The sequence below is a fragment of the Procambarus clarkii genome, chromosome 43, assembly GCF_040958095.1.
Source record: "Procambarus clarkii isolate CNS0578487 chromosome 43, FALCON_Pclarkii_2.0, whole genome shotgun sequence".
Classification (NCBI taxonomy): domain Eukaryota; kingdom Metazoa; phylum Arthropoda; class Malacostraca; order Decapoda; family Cambaridae; genus Procambarus; species Procambarus clarkii.
In genome coordinates, this window is record NC_091192.1 from 28,427,909 (window position 1) to 28,444,840 (window position 16,932).

The 16,932-nt window shown below is 41.4% G+C and overlaps 1 protein-coding gene across 1 annotated transcript; it reads right to left on the reverse strand.

Annotated features, from left to right (window-relative positions):
- Nucleotides 1–641: 641 nt before the first annotated feature.
- LOC138349910 (ion-translocating oxidoreductase complex subunit C-like) lies at nt 642–15,958 on the reverse strand. The gene is made up of 3 exons (XM_069299901.1): nt 15,898–15,958; nt 11,863–11,988; nt 642–1,108 (listed from the first exon to the last, which is right to left on the reverse strand). The coding sequence occupies exons 1-3, from the start codon at nt 15,956–15,958 to the stop codon at nt 642–644; spliced, it is 654 nt and encodes a 217-aa protein (XP_069156002.1).
- Nucleotides 15,959–16,932: the final 974 nt, after the last annotated feature.

Consider the following 16,932-nt stretch of genomic DNA (forward strand, 5'->3'; position numbering starts at 1 on the left):
AGAGAGAGAGAGAGAGAGAGAGAGAGAGAGAGAGAGAGAGAGAGAGAGAGAGAGAGAGCCTGAAGGCTTCATCACGACGAAGCCAAAGACAAACGGCCACAACCGAATAAATGACTCCACTTCGTCTCATAATGTCTCCTTACATCTTGAGCCAGCTAATCACCCCACCTTTACCCCCCCCTCCCAATTAGACATCATCTCGACGCCTCACGACTGAAATTCCCCCCCCCTTTTTTTTAGCAAAGAGGGAGGGAAGGTAGTAGAACCTACTAGGGGTAAATTGGCTCACTGGCCTCCCCCTAGGGGAGGGGGGAGGGGGAAACTTTTAAAGTCCACATATCGCAATCTCGCTAAACGAGTTTTTGGCGTTGGCTTTGGTAATGAAGGTTAACGAGGTGTGTCAGGTTGCTGCATAAGTCACTAAGGTTGTCTCTCTCTCTTAATGAGGCGTTCAGCCATGCCGTTTCCACTCTATATTCATAAATCGCACACACACACACTTGAGCGCTGTGGTTAATGAAACCTGCGGTTATTTTGACCGTAATTTTTAATCAACAACGAAGAGTAGTTTTTTTTATATATAGAGGGAGAGAGTACAGGTAAGAATTGTATTCTCAGTTTAAGCTTAATTATTTCGGTTCTTATATAGGAGCTGCCACATATGGGTCAATAGGAGCTGCCACATATGGGTCAATAGGAGCTGCCACATATGGGTCAATAGGAGCTGCCACATATGGGTCAATAGGAGCTGCCACATATGGGTCAATAAGAGCTGCCATATATGGGTCAATAGGAGCTGCCACATATGGGTCAATAGGAGCTGCCACATATGGGTCAATAGGAGCTGCCACATATGGGTCAATAGGAGCTGCCACATATGGGTCAATAAGAGCTGCCATATATGGGTCAATAGGAGCTGCCACATATGGATCAATAGGAGCTGCCACATATGGGTCAATAGGAGCTGCCACATATGGGTCAATAGGAGCTGCCACATATGGGTCAATAGGAGCTGCCACATATGGGTCAATAAGAGCTGCCATATATGGGTCAATAGGAGCTGCCACATATGGATCAATAGGAGCTGCCACATATGGGTCAATAGGAGCTGCCACATATGGGTCAATAGGAGCTGCCACATATGGGTCAATAGGAGCTGCCACATATGGATCAATAGGAGCTGCCACATATGGGTCAATAGGAGCTGCCACATATGGGTCAATAGGAGCTGCCACATATGGATCAATAGGAGCTGCCACATATGGGTCAATAGGAGCTGCCACATATGGGTCAATAGGAGCTGCCACATATGGGTCAATAGGAGCTGCCACATATGGGTCAATAGGAGCTGCCACATATGGGTCAATAGGAGCTGCCTTATACGGGCCAATAGATACAAATCAAGGTGTTATAGTCAGACTTTGCTACAATCAAACAAAGATTTGTTAGTCGAAATTCACCACAATCACACACAGACTTCGCCACAATCAAACAGAAACTTGGTCAAAATGTAATAATATTGTCAAACGGCAATAAAAAACAGGTCAAACAGAGAAGAACCAATAACAAAAGGCTGTTGAAACGGTGGTCATTAAAGGCACTACTTATCGGGCCAAATTAGTACTGTAATTTCAATATGTGTAAAACGTCAACTGCTCGTTTAGCTATTTAAGTACCGTTCGTCCTTCCTCGATAGCTGCTCGTTGCTAGTTAAGTATGAGTTGTTTTAAACAAGGGGGAAAAAAAGTTCTTTTAAGAGAAATATTATCACAAAATGTTTAGGGAAATGTTTAGGTGTTGATAATGATTTGGGTAATTCAGTTTATGTGTTGATCTTTATTAACGAGAGCCTCATATTTTGCTTCCCTCACACACTACTCCCTCATACTTTCCTCCCTCATACTTTCCTTCCTCACGCTTTCTTCTCTCACACTCTCCTCCCTCACGCTACACTCACTCACAGGCTCCTCCATCCCTCACACTCCCCCCCTCCATCTGCAGCCAAATGTGGATGAATCCCCAACGTGGTTTAAGCTCCAGGGCGTCGCCTCTCAACCATCTATCTTGCCTCCATCTTGGCATTGACCAGTGTCTTGGTTAATGTTATTTCTCGACCTGATCTTTTGCTTTATTCAGCGCCTTCTCTATCTTAAGACTTGCCTGGCTTTGTCTTATTCTGTTTCTCAGTCAGGTATTTCTGGTTCTGATACTTATCTCTGTTTCAAAATCAGGTATATAAGTTTCCCGGTGTGAGATATCTAGCTTCATTTCTCGACTAGGCATCTCTGCTTCTCAGTCAAGTCATACTAGATGCGAACCACAATAGTTTGGGAAATAACATTTCATTCAGTTGAATCATCAGCGCTTCGAAATCAAGCCTCAAAAGGAGGAGACTGTTGTCCTACCAGCCTCGCCACGGTTGCTCACAATAAAGGAACTCAGGAGTGCCTAACTGCTACCCAACTGAGACCACATTTGGCAAAATCAGAGTATGCTGTACGCGTTTTCGGCCCATTAGGCAAATCGGGCTTTGTATATGTGGCCAAGTAGAGCGTTGTGGCTTTTAGGTACAACATACACACACACACAATATATATATATATATATATATATATATATATATATATATATATATATATATATATATATATATATATATATATATATATATATATATATATATATATATATGTCGTACCTAACAGCCAGAACGCACTTCTCAGCCTACTATTCAAGGCCCGATTTGCCTAATAAGCCAAGTTTTCATGAATTAATGTTTTTTCGTCTACCTAACCTACCTAACCTAACCTAACCTAGCTTTTTTTGGCTACCTAACCTAACCTTACCTATAAATATAGGTTAGGTTAGGTTAGGTAGGGTTGGTTAGGTTCGGTCATATATCTACGTTAATTTTAACTCCAATAAAAAAAATGACCTCATACATAGAGAAAAGGGTTGCTTTATCATTTCATAAGAAAAAAATTATTGTAAATATATTAATTCAGAAAAACTTGGCTTATTAGGCAAATCGGGCCTTGAATAGTAGGCTGAGAAGTGAGTTCTGGCTACTAGGTACGACATATATATATATATATATATATATATATATATATATATATATATATATATATATATATATATATATATATATATAACTCTATATATATATATATATATATATATATATATATATATATATACATATAGCTTCTACAATGCCTGTAAATTAGCAAAGGATTGATATTGAATTCTCTTGCAAGAAATGTAATGATTACTATTCGCAAAAGGTTAGCTGACTCCTGACGGAGCAACCTCACAGCACTCAGCTCAAGTGCCATTAGACTAAACAGACCAACAGGACTCGCTGAAAAATACGAGGCCACTCTGCCAATCTTACAGACTGGCTTCTTCACTTTACAATACTCTCTCTCTCCACTTTACAATACTCTCTCTCCACTTTATAATACTCCATGATACGTTCAGCAATTATCCTGGTTTGGCTGGCTTTCCTGGCATCACTATAACTCTATATAATATAGAAGCTATAATACAGCTTCGTCTGTAACAATTAATTAACCTTCTCGTGGAACCCAGAAGAAAGTGAATTATACGAGAATTTCTCAGACAACAACGAGTGCAAACAGAAGCGTATGTAAGTGTAGCAAACATGTTTTAATGTAAGGGTTTAATTTAATAATCCTTCTTTGCAACTGAGTATTTGCAAAAATAATCTTTTTTGCAACTGATTATTCGTAAAGATAATCTTTGTTGCAACCTTATTATTGGCAAAATTATCCTTCTTGCAATTAATTATTTGTAAACAAATATTCTTGCTGCAAATTATTATTGGCAAAAAGAAATAATTCATTTTTGTAAGCTGATTATTAGCCAAAATAATCCTTGTCGGAAACTGATTATTCGCGAACGTGATCCTTGTTGCAGCTGGTTATTAACAAAATAATCCGTGTGGCAAGTGATAATTCCCCCAAAATAATTCTTGTTGCAACTGAACATTCACGCACATAATCCTTCTTACAACAGATGATTCGCAAAACACAAATTTGTTGCAACTGATTATTCTCACAATTATCTTTGAACGTATGTGTCACAACGATAATCTTTATGGTGACATTGTTCGTAAAAAAATAATCATCGTTGCAACTGATTATATTCACAAAAAAATAATCCTTGTTCCAGTCTGATTATTAACAGTAAATATCCAAGATTCTTAACAGTAAATCTGTTAAATGAAATTTGTAAACTAATAACTAATATTTACCCCCCTTGCTTTAGTATACAAACAGTTTTTATATATATATATATATATATATATATATATATATATATATATATATATATATATATATATATATATATATATATATATATATATATATATATGTATAGTCATACTGGCTTAGTGATTTCTCCTGTTAATAACCTTTCCTGTCCCTGAAACGAATATCACCTCTTCTCTCCCCTAAACCTTTCCCACCCCCTCCAGCCCCACTTTTCCCCCTTCCCTTCCTCCCCATTTTCACGTCTAGCAGTTCACAACCTTCCATTCCGGTAACCCTGACAAATACCCATGATTCGTCAACATTTTCCAGGCCCTATAATCTTGCCCGGCGTATACGGAACCTCTTGACTTTGATAACGAATGTTCAAGACTCCATCAGGTCTGGAGACGAAGGGGTAAGGAGGGGGGGGGGGGGTTAGACAGTGGGAACTGGCAATTACGCACCTAAACCCGTACTGTAATAAGGACAGCGCCTCGTGTGAGAAATCATGGCTGTAAGTGATAAGGTGATTAATAGTTGGACCTTAGCTCTCACACCCCGGCACTGGCTGCTCCAACAGCAGAATTTAAAAGTGCGTCTATCTTTTATGAGGGGGGGGTATATTATTGTATTATTAAACCAGGGGGATGAAGTTGTTAAACCAAGGTGGTAATTATTAAACATGGGAGGAATGTTATTTAACTAAGGACGAAGTTATTAAAACTAAGGAGGAAAGTATTAAACTATAAGAAAGTAATTAAACCGTGGACTAAGTTAGTAAACTAGGTTGGAAGGTATTAAACCAGTGAGAAGGTTATTAAACCAGCAGAAGAAGGTATTAAAACTCATTAATCGAATAAAGCGCAACAAGTTTCCCGATATTGAGAATGTTTACACGGCTCGGAAACTGTGGAGGTATACACCAGATGTTTAGGTTTACACCGGCCACCGCCAGAGGTCTCTAGCGACCTGTGCCAGCGTTTGGAAAACACCTCAGACGCTCGACAACGATGAATATACGCAGTTGGGCATACCCCAGTATATGAATATACCCTAACTGTGAATATACACACTTGAGTATACCTCAATATGTATATTAGGAGTAGCATATAAATATACTACTCGGCGTCTGGTGTCTTTCTGGCAACTCTACCTCCCTGAGTTGCCATTCTGTTGTCGCAGAGCAAAGAAAGTGACGAGTAGTTGTTGTGCTTGTTGTTCCTTGTTTGCCAACACGGAACAGGAAGAAAACGGGGTGTTGTATTATGTTGTGTTCCTTTTTTTACGAACATGGAACACAAAAGTGGTCTAAGATCATATATAAATATAAAGGGGAACACAATCAACAAAAGTGTAGTGTAATGTCGGAAACTTAACCCCTTGTTTACGAACTCGGGGGGGGGGGGGAGGGCAACGCACATTGTACATATATGAAAAAAGTGAATATTGTACAATAGCAAGTGAAACAAGGTATTTCATTCGCGTTTTGAGAGTAACTCCAAGTGACAGGATGAACAACCCAGCGGGTTTTCTTCCTATTGGGGAGTGTTGTACACGCTGCTATAGCAGTGTGTCCACTCACAGGATGAGTGGCGCTGCCCAATACTGTCACTATGGCGGTGTGTCCACTCACAGGATGAGTGGCGCTGCTCAATACTGTCACTATGGCGGTGTGTCCACTCACAGGATGAGTAGCGCTGCCCAATACTGTCACTATGGCGGTGTGTCCACTCACAGGATGAGTGGCGCTGCCCAATACTCTCACTATGGCGGTGTGTCCACTCACAGGATGAGTGGCGCTGCCCAATACTGTCACTATGGCGGTGTGTCCACTCACAAGATGAGTGGCGCTGCCCAATACTGTCACTATGGCGGTGTGTCCACTCACAAGATGAGTGGCGCTGCCCAATACTGTCACTATGGCGGTGTGTCCACTCACAGGATGAGTGGCGCTGCCCAATACTGTCACTATGGCGGTGTGTCCACTCACAAGATGAGTGGCGCTGCCCAATACTGTCACTATGGCGGTGTGTCCACTCACAAGATGAGTGGCGCTGCCCAATACTGTCACTATGGTCGTGTGTCCACTCACAGGATGAGTGGCGCTGCCCAATACTGTCACTATGGCGGTGTGTCCACTCACAGGATGAGTGGCGCTGCCCAATACTGTCACTATGGCGGTGTGTCCACTCACAGGATGAGTGGCGCTGCCCAGTAAACTCGCTCCTCGGGGCAAAATTTAACAATTTTAATTTCTGTGTGGTGTGGTTTGGCTGGTGACCCTGCGACTACCCATGGTCGTAGCAACAGCCATCTGGTCGTTTGGTCGAACCCAAACGACCAGCTCCGACCGACCACACTCCCCACGGACATCAGCTGGCGTAAGTATAATATTTGATATTATTTCTTTTATAGTACTTATATTTTGTACTTATATTTTTCTCTACACTAGTACGTATATGTTAAGTATATTAAATCTTTTAAGTACCTTTTGGCCAATAAATAAATATGATAAAATCTTGAATGATTTCCTTTCAGCTGTTCTGCTCGTAGCTACCAATATGTCGGGTCATACCAAGCTATTGACATCTTTAGGAGACATATTGGTACCTATTACAACTGGTTATGGTGGTGAGCTAGACGGTCTGGGCAAAAGGGTTTTGTATGGAATTATCAGGGGGGAAAGCGCCAAGCCAATACGACTATATAGCACTTGAAAGGGGTCAGGATAAGGATTTGGGATGCGACGGGAGGAAGGAATGGTGCCCCAAACCACTTGGACGGTCGGGGATTGAACGCCGACCTGCATGAAGCGAGACCGTCGCTCTACCGTCCAGCCCAAGTGGTTGGAGAAGAGGGGGTATGGAGACATATTGGGCAATCCCCTGCGGGTCGCCAGCCTGGCCAAGGAATATATAAACTTTACACGTTTATACTGACTGTAAACAAACTTTCCTTTATACAGTAGCATGGTTAACAAGATGACGTTACAACAGGGGTATTGATTTATGGACCAAATTACCGGATAACATTGCAGAGGCAGGATCGCTGGAGTGTTTCAAGCGAAGGTTAGACATTTTATATATATATAATATATATATATATGAATGAGATTGGGTGCATATAAATATAGGAGCCGCCTCGTATGGGCCAGTAGGTCCTCTGCAGTTCCATATAATTTTATGTGTAATTAATTCCCATTGTCAACGACAGGATAGTCTGTATCCCGCTAGGTCGAACTAGCTAGCCTTATCCAGGAAGCCACCCACAACAGCAGTCTAACTCCTGGGGTACCTATTTACTGCTGGGGTGAACAGAGGCATCAGGTGAGAGTAAATGTGCCCAATCGTTTCTATCCCACAGGGGGGGGGGGGATCTAACCCGGGAACCTCGATTGCGAGTCGAGAGCAGAGACCAACACACCACAGGACTTTTGACGTAAGTGAGTAGACTGTGATAGACCACAACTGTATCACCAGGATGTCCAGTTATAACCAATAACTAAGTCACTCACTGGGCATCAGGTTATTACGTTGTTAAGTTGCTGAAAGCTCTTGTCTCACCAAGTTGGCAGATCCTTAAGTCGGTAAGTATTCAAATTACTAACATTTCCAGGTCAAGTTATGTGGTTGTTATATGGAGGCTTTGGTCGACAAGTTATGTGGTGGCTTTGGTCGACAAGTTATGTGGTGGCTTTGGTCGACAAGTTATGTGGTGGCTTTGGTCGACAAGTTATGTGGTGGCTTTGGTCGACAAGTTATGTGGTGGCTTTGGTCGACAAGTTATGTGGTGGCTTTGGTCGACAAGTTATGTGGTGGCTGTGGTCGACAAGTTATGTGGTGGCTGTGGTCGACAAGTTATGTGGTGGCTTTGGTCGACAAGATATGTGGTGGATTTGGTCGACAAGTTATGTGGTGGCTTTGGTCAACAAGTTATGTGGTGGCTTTGGTCGACAAGTTATGTGGTGGCTTTGGTCGACAAGTTATGTGGTGACTTTGGTGGACAAGTGGTCGTGTTGGGAGGTGATGGGGAGCTAAGAGGTCACGGAAGTGTGTGATCGTTACAGGAGATTATCTCTGCATCCTCAACCACACCCTTAGCTACACCCTACACCCTCAGCCATACCTACACCCACATCCCCCCCCCCACACACACACCAACCTTATCACCCTAGCAGGAGAATGAAGGAGTCCAGCCTCAGTCCTCTCTCTCTCTCTCTCTCTCTCTCTCTCTCTCTCTCTCTCTCTCTCTCTCTCTCTCTCTCTCTCTCTCTCTCTCTCTCTCTCTCTCTCTCTCTCTCTCTCTCTTTCTCTCTCTCACCGCTGAATTGCACCAGCGACCAAGAAAAATCCATGCACCCTCCTCCCTCCCCCCCCTCCACCCCCTCCCCCCGGGTAAACCTAATCTGTATCCATTACCTTAAACCCTTCTCCACCCTGCCCTGTTATAGTTACTGAAGACACATCTATAATTATAGTTTACTACACTCCACCCCTCCCCCTACCCCCCCCCCCTCCCCTGTATAACTAACCCCCATCTCGAGGTGGTACAATCATTCTGTGAGGCGTTTCCCTAATTTAAGTGTTGCTTGTTGAGAAATGAGAGATTGACTGGGCACCTTACGGGAAAAACTGGAGATCTTAAGATAATAATTATTAAAGTTCGTAATCTTGAGATTTAAATCTTAAGATTAAGGCTTCTTTGTGTTAAATTTCTCCGTTGCACTGTTCAACGGGAGATGGTTGGCGCTTGTTCCCAGACACTAATTGTTGCAAATTACGGAGACGGTCACTTGCAAATTAGGGAGTGTGTCACTCTTGTAAATTAGGGAATGCTCACTCTTGCCAATTAGGGTAAGAGTGTCACTCTTGCAAATTACTATTTCATCCCAAACATCAAAATAAACTCGAGAACTGATACCAGTGAATTCCTTCACAAAACATTTCGTCCCGTGAATATTAATGTAAGATTTACTCCGACGGTGATCAGTGCGTTAATTATTTCAGAGTTGTGTTGCGACGTTAATTTAGAAAGTCTGTTGTCCAATCACCCGCTTCTTTTAATTTACCACTCCGTAAAAAAAAAAAAAAAAAAAATCAACTGTTTGGCCTAACCAGAAATGTGACTTTAACGAGACGCTTAAATGTTGGTTATACATCGAATAATCTTCAGCGAGACATATTTTTTCTCTTTATGCAGAAAAAGTATAATAACTTTTTTTTTTATTAAAAAAATTGATAACTTTTATCAATTTTAGTCAGCAAATTTGTATGAAGATTCACACAGAATTCACAATAGCGTCATATATGTCAAATGAATAAATCCACAAGGGCCGTGATGAATCGTGTGATATCATGTCGTGACGTAGTCGATTAAGGCGCGTCTGGGATCATCCTGGACGTAGGTTCGAACCCTCATCACGGCCATTGTGGATTTATTCATATGTATCTAGATTATTTCCGGTTAATTGGAGAAAGAATTGAAGAGCTGCCGTTGGCTGATCAGACCATCTGATCAAATAAAATAAAAATAAAATGTTTATTCAGGTAAAGTACATACATACAAGAGATTTTACATAATTTGATCGATTTATAGATGGAGCTAGTACATACAATGCCTGAAGTCATTATTACGCAAAGCGTTTCGGGCAGGTCGTCAAAGCGCTTGAGGAACATATTGTAGGAGTTTTCCTCCTAGTTGTATTTAGGGTTATGTTGAGTACATGTTTTTAATCTTTTATCAGAATCCTGAGCAAGCCAAGCAGGGCTGCCTGTGGTTGAGCAGGCTGCTGGGGATTTGTGGTGAGTTATAGGTTTTATAAAATTATTAACATTGGACTCTCTTTATATATATATATAATTAAATTAATATCAGAACTTCATGAAGAAAGCCTAAAAGGTGGAAACTATTAGTAAACATATTAGCGATTTTTTTCTGAAGGCAAATTTCTTTTCTTGATCTGAGGACAAAGATTAGAGTAAGAAATCTAAGATTGTCATGCACCTGGTTGATACCTGGTTGATGGGGTTCTGGGAGTTCTTCTACTCCCCAAGCCCGGCCCGAGGCCAGGCTCGACTTGTGAGAGTTTGGTCCACCAGGCTGTTGCTTGGAGCGGCCCGCAGGCCCACATACCCACCACAGCCCGGTTGGTCCGGCACTCCTTGGAGGAATAAATCTAGTTTCCTCTTGAAAAAGTTGCACATTGTTTTGTCTTAAACTGGAACAACAGGGGATGAAATTGTTCAGTTTGTTCTCCTGGAGGGGGAGAACATTTTGCCAAATATTCCTGAGTTAGAGATGAGAGCGTCTGAGTGATGGTGATTTAGACAGTCTGGCGAGGTGGGTATGGTGGCAAGTGGAGCGTCTGGAGATATGGTGGAATGGTGTAGCGAGGATAGTGGCAGCAGAGTTAGAGGTGAGAGAGAGGGTCGGGGTGGTGGTGTCAACATTACGGCCAAGGAGGCCGTAATGTTAGACGTTATACGCACGGTGACTCGCAGTAACTGGATTCACCGTGTGTGTGTGTGTGTGTTCGGAATAAATGGCCGAATACAACGTTACCTTGTGATGATTCCGGGGCTTATAACGTCCTCGCGGCCCGGTCCTCGACCAGGCCTCCTGGGTGCTGGACTGGTCAACCAGGCTGTTGGACGCGACTGCTCGCAGCCCGACGTATCAATCACAGCCTGGTTGGCAAGAACCTGGTTTTTGACGGTATAGAAACGTGAAAAATACAATTTTGCCTATCTAAAAACGTACTAACCGCCCAAACAACCCACTTAGTCCTATCGAGGCCGATGCATAGAAATCGTCAATATTACGGTGTTTTAATTCTCTTCTAATGCGTCACTTTTTGTTTTTGTAATCGGATTGATCGACTCCGTACAAAAAGCGACGTATCGAGAGAACTGGTTACACTTGATTAACGACGAAACTGTGGGAATGAGAGAGGTGGAATTTCTCACAAGAATACAAATGAGAATAGTGAAGGAGAACAAGAGTACCTACAGGGTGCTTAACCCGGGGTGTCTATACCCCGCTGGAGGGTATCTTCTTGAGATGATTTCGGGGCTTTAGTGTCCCCGCGGCCCGCTCCTCGACCAGGCCTCCACCCCCAGGAAGCAGCCCGTGACAGCTGACTAACACCCAGGTACCTATTTTACTGCTAGGTAACAGAGGCACAGGGTGAAAGAAACTCTGCCCATTGTTTCTCGCCGGCGCCTGGGATCGAACCCAGGACCACAGGCTCACAACTCCAGTGTGCTGTCCGCTCGGCCGTAGTATGGGGGAGCTAACAGAAGAGTTATCGTAGATTAGAACTACCCGTTATCGTTATCATGTGGATAAAGACAATTGTGTTTCTAATTAGCGTTATGTAGAGCAACAACACAAGCTCGTGTTGCTGTTGTTGTTGTAGATTCAGCTATTCGGAACAACTTCCTATTAGCACAGGCTATGGCGAGCCCGTAGCTTACCTGGCACAGGAGCGGGGCAAGTAGGCTATGGTGAGCCCGTAGTGGACTTACTTGGCACAGGAGCGGGGCAAGTAGCACAGGTTATGGTGAGCCCGTAGTGGACTTACCTGGCACAGGATCGGTGTCCAAGCTCGTGGGATGTTTTAAAGTCTTATACTGATGCCTAATAAGACTGTTGATGATGATGATGATTTGACAGTCGGGTGAAAGGGATATATACATTGGATAATCCACTGCATTTTTGTGATAAAACAAATTAGGAACACCTTGATTAAAATGTCTTAATCCCCCCCCCCCCCTCTAGCTTCTCTGTATTAAAAGAACCCATTGTGTCGAGCGCCCTCGGCCTTAAGAAAGCCATTAGAGAGACCCCCCCCCCCCCCTCAATGAACCCCCCCCCCCCAACACCCCAGGGGGCTCCTGGGGTGTTCAGCCCCCCCAGCTGACCAGGAATTTAACATCCCTGGTTCATGGTGATGCTGTGAAATTAAAAGATGCATGACAAGCAAAATATAATTATTTTGAAGATGCATGAGAGAGGGGGGGGAGGGGGCATTTACCATCGCAGACACCTGCAGTTATCGTTCATTCTTTCTAAATATCTTTGATATTCAATAATTTCATTTTGACATTAAAGCATATACCTAAAACTACAATTAAAAAGAGAAAATTATGTGGAAAACGTTTCTGATTGCCGTGATGTGATATTTTAAAAGAAGCAAAACTCTGGCAGTGTTTTTGTTTATATATATATATATATATATATATATATATATATATATATATATATATATATATATATATATATATATATATATGTATATATGTATATATTATGTTGCTTGGTCAATGACGTTAGTAAACGCTTCCTACATCATTTAAGGTTGTATTTAAAATAAACAGGAAGCTTGGATAGGTTTACCTGTGTTTATACAGTGTTTACATAAAACAGAATAGACAGTACACGACTTTTATATCATTAAAGCTCGCATCTAAACAAAACAAAAAACTCTGTTGTTTTTACCATTGTTTATGCTGTGTACAGTTGAAACCTAATTAATAAAACTAATGTTTCCACTTCCTCAATATTGAAGTCACATGCTTATGAGTCGACCGAGCACGACTGAAACGAGGCATAAAAAAAACCCACACACACGTGTGTAGCATTTCCTTTATGGGGCCGAAATGATTCGTTGCAGAAGCGAAAAAGCGACTTTAAAGGCACATGTTGCTTAACACCTTATTGGGGGTCCAGGAGCTAGGCTGCCAGCAGCGACCCTTAGCTAGCACTAAAGTGCCTCATATATCACCTGGCTCCGAGGAATTTACCTGACAGCTGCTGAGAGCTCTGGAAAATATTACACACAATAAAATACGATGTAATGTTTACATTTTTATTTTGTATTTTTATCTTTGAAATGTATACATGTTAGTGGTTTATCATGGATTATTAATCTTTAGCGAGTCGTATGCATGGTTATTCATAGATTTGTTTTCTTAGTGAGATGTTTACATCTTGGTTATTCAAACATGTGTTTCTAGTTTGTGTTCTTCCCCAAAAAATTATACCTATGTGTTAGTCAGTGTGTAAGCGAGCATCCCTGTGGTTGGTGATGTAATTACATATGAATGAAAGGCATTGTAGAAGGCTTATTAGTTCATACGAGGCAGCTCCTATTGGTACATACGAGGCAGCTCCTATTGGCCCCATACGAGGCAGCTCCTATTGGCCCATACGAGGCAGCTCCTATTGGTCCATACGAGGCAGCTCCTACTGGCCCATACGAGGCACCTGCTATTGGTACATACGAGGCAGTTCCTATTGGTCCATACGAGGCAGTTCCTATTGGTCCATACGAAGAAGCTCCTATTGGTCCATACGAAGCAGCTCCTATTGGTCCATACGAAGCAGCTCCTATTGGTCCATACGAAGCAGCTCCTATTGGTCCATACGAAGCAGCTCCTATTGGTCCATACGAAGCAGCTCCTATTGGTCCATACGAAGCAGCTCCTATTGGTCCATACGAAGCAGCTCCTATTGGTCCATACGAAGCAGCTCCTATTGGTCCATTCGAAGCAGCTCCTATTGGTCCATACGAAGCAGCTCCTATTGGTCCATACGAAGCAGCTCCTATTGGTCCACACGAGGCAGCTCCTATTGGTCCATACGAAGCAGCTCCTATTGGTCCACACGAGGCAGCTCCTATTGGTCCATACGAGGCAGCTCCATTAATATCTCCCCAACAGGTATGTCCTCCCACACTCTCTCTCTCCTCCTGGTGCTCGGTAATAATGCTTGACACACGGGCAGTAAAATTTACTGAGACTCGTCTGTTCATTTTAAAACTTGCTTTTTCATATCGTTTATTTAAGACATCTTGAATGAGTTTCTGTTTATAGTAAAATCCTTTTAACCAATATTTTTATGGCTTGTTTTGTGTCTTTGTTTTTATACACTTGTTTAAAGCAAAATCGTTATTTAAGATATAAATTGATTGAATATCTTTATTGGCTAATTTTGAGTTGTTAAATTCAGCTTTAAAGGGCTAGATGCCAAAGAAATGAAATACGAATCTTTTCACTATGCCTTACATGTTTTCACTTGGGAAGAAAGTTAAAATATATCTCGTCTAAAGTTCAGTTTACATTTATAATTAGCATGATGCGTTTCACTATGGTACACCTTAGGATCCTCAGAGGCTGAGAGAAAGTGAAGAATAGTGGGCAAACACAGTAATATTATAACAAAGTAACGTTCCCTTGACGATCTTCAGAAGGAGTTCACTCCTTCTGAAGATGTATTAATACACGAAAGTACTTTAGGAAATTCCTGTTTCAATTTTCCTCCGTGGTCTGACACTGTCACATTTTTAATCACGTGTTTATTTTCGTGATACACACACACACACACACATATATATATATATATATATATATATATATATATATATATATATATATATATATATATATATATATGCAACAATGATCACAAAAACACTGATTCAAGTATGCGGAAAAACTACATGTGAAAAATAGAGAATGCTTAGCGCGTTATCGGCTAATTCCCCTGTATCAGAGTAAAGTAAAATGAAGATGGAAACAGATTGACTTACACTATACGTTTGTTGACTGATTGATAAAGATTAAGCAAGACGTAGCTCATTACGGGCTATTCATGCCCGTGCCCCTCTGCTGATTTGTGATCAGCATTTTCTCAAACAAAAATAAGTAATGTTACATATTAGAATTAGTAACATTATAGACTCGAACATAAGAAGAAAGCAATGTGCGAAAACAAATTTAAACGTTATCAGCTGTTAGTCGTATGTAAAATATTGTTCATTCATAAACAGGAGGCTGAATTAATGAGCATTTGGCCTTTGTTGATGAGGACGCGCAGTAGCTTCAGATAGTGCTTCGCTCACATCCCAGGTTCGAATCCCACGATTTGGGAGCGCTGGTGCTAGTGTGTGTGTGTGTGTGTGTGTGTGTGTGTGTGTGTGTGTGTGTGTGTGTGTGTGTGTGTGTGTGTGTGTGTGAAGATGCTTCCCATAACATTTGGATTCAGGGGGAAAACCCCGGGAACCCGGAAAGGTTGGCCTAAGCATTAAATACATTAAACTGATTTGTAAATAGGGTAGAATAGGTTTCCTTGTAGCATTATTGAGACGAACAGTTTAATAGGTTATTTTAGATATTGGATATTGGTATGTGAGTGACATGGGCAGGATTTAAACTGAACCCTTCCCCCCCCCCCTTCCCTCCCTAATTTGTGTGATATATAGCACACACATACACATGTATCCACCTCCCCTCCCCTCACACACGTACATCACTTTCACACACATGCACGCAAATCACATATATGGACACGCAATCCCACAAACACATGCACACACACAAAAACACGCACACACACACTAAGAGCTAAATCTACATATATTGTATACAGAGCCGTATACAATATAAGAAAATTAACTCAATTCGAACACCTTTTCCAAGATTCGAACTTAAAGCCCAAGATCATTTCATTTTTTTTTTTACTTATATGATCTACAGAACCTTTTCCTGATATTGATGATCATTCCTCTGATAATTACCTCTCCTTTTGTCTTTTTCACCTCTTCCCATCCTCTTACCTTCTTCTTTCTCTTCTACCTCCTCCTGTTTCAGTTCCTTCAGTTCCCTCGTGTCTGTCATACCTCTATCTCTCTCTCTCCTTTCATTGTTCTTTATCTTTCTCTCCTCTCTCTCCCCTTTCCTCCCACTCTCCTTCTCTTCCTCTCCTCCCATCTCCTCTTCTCCCCACCCCATGCCCATCCCCCCATCAGCCAGCCTCTCATTAATGGGTCACCCACCCAAATCTCTCACCCAATGTTTACATACTGGTGTGAAAGCTCACACAAATAACAGTTGGCGGTGATAGAAAGCAAAGTGTAATTTGGATATAGTGAACATCTTAAATAAATCCGGTTAAATGCATGCAAATTAACTTTGTTAAAATGTCGACAATGCGTAAAGGAGGTGAGATAACAGAGGAGTAATTAGTGTTCTGAAATTCCCTTCGCTACTCTCCAACAAATTGAGGAATGCACAAAACAAAGCAGTGAATTGATTAGCTATGCTGGGCTAGTCGTACTTTGCATACATATTTGTCGGTATATTTTTAAGACATTCAGGAGCTCTATAATACACCATTGTTACGCTTTAAATAAATATATATATATATATATATATATATATATATATATATATATATATATATATATATATATATATATATATATATATATATATATTATTGCGAACAAGCCTGAATGGTCCCCAGGACATATGCAACTGAAAACTCACACCCCAGAAGTGACTCGAACCCATACTCCCAGAAGCAACGCAACTGAAATTGAAATTGAAATAAGTTTATTGAGGTAAAATACACACAAAGGGATGAGGTAGCTCAAGCTATTCTCACCCCATTCAGTACAACGTGTTAATATATACATAGACACACATCTCAAACAATAAACATATTACCAAACATTCTGAGAGGTAAACATATACATTTCCTCCTTCACAAGTAGTATGGTATCAGACGTACACACAAATACTTTTATGACCTAGGTATACTGTATAGACAATTTGCAAGACACCTGCAGATAATTCAACAAAATATTACA

What these genes read in the sequence shown, in the direction of transcription:
- LOC138349910 (XM_069299901.1), bottom strand. Translation starts at nt 15,958, where the DNA reads ATGACAGACACGAGGGAACTGAAGGAACTGAAACAGGAGGAGGTAGAA. An exon ending in GGTAGAAGAGAAAGAAGAAG is followed by an intron (nt 11,989 to 15,897) that starts GTAAGAGGATGG and finishes ACAAAAATGCAG; the next exon opens with TGGATTATCCAATGTATATA. An exon ending in GGACACCGATCCTGTGCCAG is followed by an intron (nt 1,109 to 11,862) that starts GTAAGTCCACTA and finishes CATATGTGGCAG; the next exon opens with CTCCTATTGACCCATATGTG.